This window comes from Equus caballus, chromosome 20 (assembly GCF_041296265.1).
Source record: "Equus caballus isolate H_3958 breed thoroughbred chromosome 20, TB-T2T, whole genome shotgun sequence".
Taxonomy (NCBI): domain Eukaryota; kingdom Metazoa; phylum Chordata; class Mammalia; order Perissodactyla; family Equidae; genus Equus; species Equus caballus.
The window spans coordinates 39,869,333-39,878,113 of NC_091703.1; the positions used below are offsets into that span (position 1 = coordinate 39,869,333).

General features: G+C 37.9%; 1 protein-coding gene across 2 annotated transcripts in view; it reads right to left on the minus strand.

Moving 5' to 3' along the window:
• The window catches only part of STK38 (serine/threonine kinase 38), a 38,089-nt gene that overhangs the window by 26,274 nt on the left and 3,034 nt on the right, over positions 1-8,781 (minus strand). The window contains exon 2 of one of the 2 annotated variants that reach the window (XM_023624837.2): positions 7,186-7,321. In XM_023624837.2, the coding sequence (XP_023480605.1) occupies positions 7,186-7,316 (131 nt within the window). In that variant the 5' untranslated portion in view covers positions 7,317-7,321. The remainder of the gene's footprint in view (positions 1-7,185; positions 7,322-8,781) is intronic. The other variant, XM_023624836.2, reaches the window with a different exon arrangement.

An 8,781-nucleotide genomic window follows, 5' to 3' on the forward strand; every position in this document is an offset into this window, starting at 1 on the left:
AGAGGAACATGGGAAGATAATGAATTTTATTTTGGTCAATGAATATTTATTGCAACAACAGCATTTGGTTACAATGAATATATCGTTAGAAATCAATATTACAAATCCACAGGATCAGACAATAAATAAGAATTTGTGTCTCAACTCTCAGGAAGTGAAAGACCTACTCTGACCCTGAGGGAAAGAAGAAACCATATACACGGCTCCCAGACTGCCCACTCTTCTAGTTCCCAAAATATTGTGGGATATGCATCTATGTGTGCACATGTATTGGAGGGAGAAAGCTGTACCGTTGGTAGTTTCAGGAGTGTAAATTCATTCCATTTCAGTGGTTAAACAGTTGAAGTAAGAAGAGTATGAAGAATCAAAGCACAACATCATGGCAAAAACTCTAAGAGCTCAACCACGGTCAGCTCTTCTGGTGTCTTGAATATCAACTACCATCATCCACCACAGCTTCTGACTATATCTTCTTTTTTGAATGATCACACCAGACTGGGCTAGAAGTCTAAAATGCTATCACACTGTCTGTCACAGAGACAGCTCCTTCTGACTACATTTTAAATCTAAATTCAAACTCAGAAGTTTTCCATAGTTTTATTGCAAGTTAATTCAATCGGTTTCAGCAGAATACTTGCCTGAGAGTAAAGGTACCAGTATCACCTCCTTGAACACACTCACATTCTCTCATTAGGGAACGTATCCAAAAAAAGCCTATCAGGAAGAATTACCCACGGTAATGATTTACTGGAACCAATTCAACAAAAACCTTGAAGACACCAAAAACGGCAAGAACAGCCTAAAATGAGGCTTGCAAGTGACATCCTCCACGAGATGATATCAAGGAACTACTGTTAACTTTATTAGAGTCTTGGTGGCATTGTGATTATACAAGAAAATGGCCATATTTTTGGAGATGCAACTGAAGTACATAGGATTGAAATGACAGACGTTTGAAATTTGCTTTAAAACACAATAGCAAGAAAATATAAAATGGAACAGATGAAACAAATTTAGCAAAGTCTTGATAATTACTGAATCTGAGGGATGGATATATAGGGGTTCACTGTATCACTCTTTCTATCTGTGTGTGTGTTTAAAAGTGTTCAAAGTGAAAAGAAAAGCAGACCCCTCCACTGGCAGTCTCTGGTCACATCAGGGTAGCTAACACTCCAGCCTTTGGCAAAGCCCCTCTTCCACTCTACTCCAATGTTCCAAACCAGAACCCTGGGAGAGAGACAGGCCACTTTCACACTTAGACGCCACACCCAACCTACCCTAGCAAGGCCTTCCATGAGCTCCATTTATTTGTGTGTGAGCCCACTTCCCATATGAGATGGTAAATTCTTTTGAAGCAGGGGTCACATGTGAATTCTTCTCCACTAAGAAGAGTGCTTTGTACACAGTAACTTTTTAACATTTATGTTGCTAAATTTAAAAAAAAAAGGTAAGAATGTGTAACAATGTGCAGAGACATTCAAGACTACTATTTGTAATTAGCCCCCTTTTCTAAGCCCAATTCAGGCTCGCCTCCCAGCACAGCTTGATTCAGAGGCAGCAGGGATGGGAGAAAATGGCTATTCCACACTACAGAGAGTTCAGCAGACAATATTTCTAGTTTCTATGGATGAGACACTTAAAATCAGGAAAAACAGTACAGAAATAAACAGTGATTGTTCTCTCCATAACCAAAATTAAGAAAATCCTCAAGAAATATCCTAAAAAATGAATGTTACACAGATTTTTAAAAACCTCAACAAATTCCTTTGCTTACTGTTATCTGGTCAGTGAATACCATCAGAAGGTCTAGACTCACTCACCCCTGGGGCATAAATAAAACTGACACTTGCTCACTAATAATAATCACACATTGCAACTCCTATCAGATTAGACCAAATGTAGACAGTCGGAAAACCTGGGTAAGAAGATGTTAGAGGAGCAGCAGACCATGCTGGCTCTCAGAGGGTAAAATGTAGGAAAGTCCTTATTTGATTTGGGGACAGAGAAGGGGGCAAGCATATCATTACCGCCTATTAAATTAGGTTTTTGTGGCTTTAATTAACCCACCAAAATAGTATTCATGAAGAACAGAAACAACACAGAATATTTTGTAGGAGGAAATGCCAGTTTCCTAAGTTTTTATTTTGGACTGCTATAAATTATCCAAACAAACCATTACTTCTTTTTTTTTTAGATTTTATTTTTTTCCTTTTTCTCCCCAAAGCCCCCGGTACATATTGTGTATTCTTCGTTGTGGGTCCTTCTAGTTGGGGCATGTGGGACGCTGGCTCAGCGTGGTTTGATGAGCAGTGCCATGTCCGCGCCCAGGGTTCGAACCAACGAAACACTGGGCTGTCTGCAGAAGAGCGCGCGAACTTAACCACTTGGCCACGGGGCCAGCCCACAAACCATTAATTTTTTAAGAATAACTAGGCAATTACCTACTGGCTACCCAGATCACATAAGAGAAAGAACAGAAGGAGAATTTCTGTTCCTAGGGAAGCTTACCACAAAGGCCACTACTGAAGGCAAAACACAGATTAAATAACAAAGATGAACGAGCACTATCAAATGCACCCGGTTTATAGTCTACCAGTAGCATTAATAGGAGACCACCAACCAGGCATTCTGCAACGCTGTGTGATGCACCCTAGACTCAGGGCATTTGTTTTTAAACCAATCTGTAGAACTTGCTGGAGTGTTTCTGAGAATGCCCAATGTTCTCATACTTTACTTTTAAACAAGAAACAATTCCCAAACGATTTTTATTTTTTCTTCTACCTCTAGGCTTAGTCTCATCTCCTCCTGCAGTAAGTCCTTTAGTTCAAACATAATCTAGTGCTCTGCTATAAATGGAACAGCAAAAAAATTGCATGTAAGTGGGAGAAACACTAGAGATTTAAAAGCCATCCAGATGAGGCACATACAAACAAATGAAAATCTTTGTTTTTTAAAGATTGGCACCTGAGCTAACTGTTGCCAATCTTCTTTTTTCTTCTTCTTCTTCTTCTCCCCCAAGCCTCCCAGTACATAGCTGTATATTCTAGTTGTGAGTGCCTCTGGTTGTGCTATGTGGAACGCCGCCTCAGCATGGCCTGATGAGCGGTGCCATGTCCGCTCCCAGGATCCGAACCAGCGAAACCCTGGGCCACCCAAGCAGAGTGCCCGAACTTAACCATTCAGCCACAGGCCAGCCCCCAAAATGAAAATTTGTATTACAACCCGATGTCAAAATTTACTAGCCCAATACTTATTATTTCAAACTCCTCATCATATAATAGCCATATACTAACAATAAAATGTCTCTTTATCATCAATTGTCTCACATCATTAAAACTCTGCTTATTTCTCAAGGTTCTATGATGTTTCCCCCCATAACATCAAAAAGCTTGAAAATTCATCTGATAGCTCTAATTTTAGTTTATTTGCTACTACAGTAACTCATGCCAATCATTGTTTTTCTTTTTTAATTTTTTAATTTTCTAGGGATAATAAAACCTAAAATAGTCTTATCAAATTGTATCAACAAACCCCAAACCAAATAGCAACTCATGTCTGAAAAAGATGGCACTAAACAAAAAAGATTAACAAGGAAATACTGATTCTGAAAAGCTCAAAGTATCTACTGCTTTTTCTAAATGAAAAATAATGGTGATTTGCTAACAACAAAAAATTACCAAAAACAAAATTCTAACCCTCTTAAATGTCTAACATTCTCTTCTTCTTATCGGTCTTTTAATTAATTTCACCTTTAAGAAAAGGAAAGCTACCAAAGCTTCTGGAAAGTCCTTGCATCTTAAGAAACCAAAACAAAAAAAGCACTGACTTGAGAAAGAGAAAGAGAGAGAGAGAGACTGAGAGAGACAGAGAGATGTCTACTCTCACCACTTACATTCGACATTGTACCTGAAATCCCAGCCAATGCAATAAGGCAAGAAAAAGAAAGAAAAGGTGTATAGATTGGAAAGGAAGATGCAAAACTTTCTATTTAAATATGACATGATTGTTTACATAGAAAATTCTAAGGAATCTACAAAAAAGTTACTAGAATAAGTAAATTAGCAAGCCTCAGGATATAAGGTCAATATAGAAAATTCAGTTATATTTCTATTTGCTAGCAGCAAACTAGAAAATGAAATTTTGAATATTCACTTACAATAGCATCAAAAAACCCCCACAATATTAGATGAACAAAAGACATGTAGGGCCTTCACACTAAAAACTAGAAAACGCTGCTGAGAAAAATTAAAGAAGACTTAACAAAATGGAGAGATATACCATGTTCACGCATCAGAAGACTGAATACTGTTAAGAGGTCAATTCCCTCCTAAACTGATCTACAGATTCAATGCAATTACAATCATAACTCCATCAGGCTTTTCTATAGAAACTGACAAGCTAATTCTAAAATTTATATGGAAACACAAAGAACAGAATATCCAAAGCAATCTTGGCGGGAAAAAAAAAGTTGAGGACTTAGAGTACCTGACTTCAAAACTTACCACAAAGCTACAGTAATCAAGACAGTGTGATACTGGCATAGGGACAGACAAATAGATCAACAAAACAGAACAGAGCGCCCAGAAACAGATACATACTTATATGGTATTTGATTTTTGACAAAATGCCAAAGCAATATAATGGAGAAAAGAAAACCTTTGCAACAAATGGTGCTAAAATAACTAGATATCCATAAGGAAAAAAATAAATCTCAACCACTACCTCATAGCACACGAACTTATTAATTCAAGGTGGATCACAGAACTAAATGTAAAAACTAAACCTATACAACTTCCAGAAGAAAACATAAAAGAATATCTTTATGACTTGGGAGCAGGCAAAGATTTCTTAGAGGTCACAGAATGCGATAACTATAAAATGAAAAAATACAAAATTAGATTTCATCAAAATTTAAAACTTCTGTTCATCTAAAGATAGTGTTAAGAAAATGAACGGGAAAGCCACAGACTGGGAGAAACTATTTGCAAAACATATATACAACAAAGGACCAGTACCCTAGGATATACAAAGAACTCCTACAACTCAGTGGTCAAAAAATTTGAACAAACACTTCACAAAAGAAAATATACAAATGGCCAAAAAGCACATAAAAAAAGTTCAACATCATTAATTATGAGGGAAAAGCAAATGAGAACAACAGTGAGATACCATTAAGCATCCACAGAAATAGCTAACGTTAAAAGACTGACAGGGGGCTGGCCCCACAGCCGTGTGGTTCGGTTCATGCACTCTGATTCGGCGGCCCAGGGTTTCACCAGTTCAAATCCTGGACATGGACATGGCACCACTCATCAGGCCATGCTGAGGTGGCATCCCACATGCCACAACTAGAAAGACCCACAACTAAAAATACACAACTATGTACCAGGGTGCTTTGGGGAGAAAAAGAAAAAACAAAATCTTTAAAAAAAAAAAAAAAAGACTGACAACATACATGTTAGCAAAAATGTAAAGCAACTGGAACTCTCATACATTGTTGGTAATATTTTGGAAAAAGGTCTAGCAGTTTCCCATAAAACTAAACATATACCTATGTATGTTTATAATCTAGCAATTTCACTCCTAAATATTCACCCAAGAACTGAAAACAAATGTTCACAGAAAGCTCCGTACACAAATGTTCACAGAAATTTATTCAAAATAGCCAAAAAGTGAAAAAAGCCCAGATGTTTATCAACAGACAAATGTATACACAATCTGAGGTACAGTCAGAAAACAAAATGGTACTCAGCAATATAAAGGAACAAACTATTGATACAAGAGCAACATGGATGAACCTTCAAAGCATTAGGCTGACTGAAAGATTCCTTACGCAAATGAGTACTTACTATACAAATCTATTTACATGTTCAATTTATATGGATTAGGCAAGACTAACCTATGGCAGAAACAAAATCACAAGAATGGTTGCCTGAGATTGAAGGAGCGTCTCCAAGAACGAAAGAACTTTCTGGGAATGATGGTAATGTTCTATGTCTTGACAGAGGTTTAAGTTATACAGGTGTATGCATTTGTCAATACTCATCGAATAAGTTATACAGGTATATGCATCTGTCAATACTCTTAAGACTGTACATTTAATTATATGCAAATTTCACACTCTCTTAAAAAAAACATACACCATATGCACCAGATAATGATGTTCTGGTCAATAACAGATCACACATACGACGGTGGTCCCATTACATTACAAATGTTTAGCCTAGGTGTATAGTAGACTATACCATCTAGGTCTGTGTAAGTGCACTCTATGATGTTTGCACAATGACAAAATCTCCTAACAATGCATTTCTCAGAACATATCCCCATTGTTAAGCAACACAAGACTGTATAAATATTGAATTCTAGTTTGTTATACAAGCAGAAATATTCAGAAGTAAAACATACTGATGTCTGCAACATACTGTGAAGTACAGCAAAAAATTAAGACGAATTAATGAGGGGATAGAGGGATGGACAGAAGGATTTGTGATAAAACAACAAATGATAAGTATAGAATCTAGATGATGTATATATTCACCATACAATTATTTCAACTTTTCTGCACTTTTGAATATTTTCATAATAAAATGTTGGAAACAATATTTTAATTATGAGTTACTACATGGATAGTGTACATGAGATCAATAACAATAGCTGCTACTACCACTATTCACTAAGCGATTACTACGTATGAAACACTGTGGTGAGTACTCACAAGTATCTAATCCCCACAGCAATCCTGCAAGGCAAGCAGTATCAGCCCCATTTTCCAAATGGGAAAACTGATACATAGAAAGACTAAAGCACTTGTTCCAGCCCCATACAGCTACTAATAGTAAAAAACTCTAAACGTAGGTCTGACTCCATAAGGCCTGCTCTTTCCACTACATCACGCTGCTTTAACAATGAACTCCAAGGATCTATCCCCAATTAATTTTTTTATACTACCATGGAATTATGTGTTATTGACCAGTAGTAGAAATAAGTGGGTTAATAGCAAGGGCTTTGGAAATCAGTGACACTGTCATTCCATTGTAATGGGATGGGCTATAACAAGGCTATACCATGGCTGGTGCTATCCTTGTCCCCTTTCATTGATATTGTGAATGTGTTTTATAATACCAGACATGAATGCCAAAACCATGACAAAATTTTCTCAAACAAACTGTGTCAAATCTTTACCTCATTTCTCGTTCTTCATGTTGAGCGATAAGGTTGCTATAAAAATTCTCCAGTGTCACTTTGGTCATTGTCACCCTTTCCTTTGTATGATTACTCATGGACGAGCAAGGTGTTGAGCCTGTCATTGCCATGGCTGCTAGGAACAAAGAAAAGAAGAGGTATTAGCTTTGGAGCTAGAATACACCAATTATGCATTCTCCCACCCTACTGGCAGCAATGTAAATTGGTACAAGTTTTCTGGAGGACAAACAAGTACAGTCATGCACCACATAACGACATTTCGGTCAACAACAGACCACATATACAGTAGCTGTCCCACAAGATTAGTTCCATATAGCCTAGATGTGTAGTACGCTATACCATCTAGGTTTATTTAAGCACACTCTATGATGTTCGCACAAAGACGAAATCGCCTAACAACACATTTCTCCGAATGTATCCTCATTGTTAAGTAACACATGACTATAATACGCAAAAAAGCCAAACAAACAGAGTACTTGGTGAAAATAAGTGTATATTAATGTCCTGTGACCCAGAAATATCATCCCTGGTATCAGACCTAGAGGAATTGTCACACAGGCTCTTAAAGGGACACATACAAGGATGTGCGTTACAGATAAGAGGATCATTATGGCATCATTTGTCTTATAGGAAGTAGGAGGCAAGTTAATAAGGAAATAAATAAGTAATATTTATTTTATTTTATTCTGTGGACACATACTAAGAAATACCATGGGGGCCAGCCCAGTGGCGCAGCAGTTAAGTGAACATGTTCCGATTCTCGGCTGCCCGGCGTTCGCCGGTTCAGACCCCGGGTGTGGACACGGCACCGCTTGGCACACCATGCTGTGGCAGGCGTCCCACGTATAAAGTAGAGGAAGATGGGCACAGATGTGAGCTCAGGGCCAGGCTTCCTCAGCAAAAAGAGGAGGATTGGCAGTAGTTAGCTCAGGGCTAATCTTCCTCAAAAAAAAAAATCTGTAACTAAAATCCTCATCTATAGGTATACATGTACTCTGACATGTCTCATGGTATTTGATATACGTTTGCTGTTTATTTGAATTGATAGGTTAAAATAAAGACCTGTGATGGAAACAATATTACAAAGAAAAAACCTGAATCATAATTTTAGTGATGGAAGGTACCTTAAAAGCAAGGGACCCTAACTTCCTGGTTTTACACATGAGAAAACCAATACCAACAAGGTTTAGATAGCTTATAGAAGGTTTTTTTCCCTAAGTTTAAATCTCATTTTCCCCCAGGCTGTAGTTTTTTGGGTTTTGTGGGCTTTTTTGGTGAGGAAGATTGGCCCTGAGCTAACATCTGTTGCCAATCTTCCTCTTTTATTTTTTCTCCCTAAAGCCCCAGTACATGGTCGTATATCCTAGTCGTAGGTCATTCTTGTTCTTCTACGTGGGATGCCACCAGAGTATGGCTTGATGAGCAGTGTGTAGGTCTGGGCCCAGGATCCAAACCAGCGAATCCCAGGCCGCTGAAGCGGAACATGCAAACTTAACCACTACACCACCAGGCCAGCCCCAATCCCCCAGGTATTTTTGTCAATCTATATTGTCACACTTGGCCAGACTGTTCACC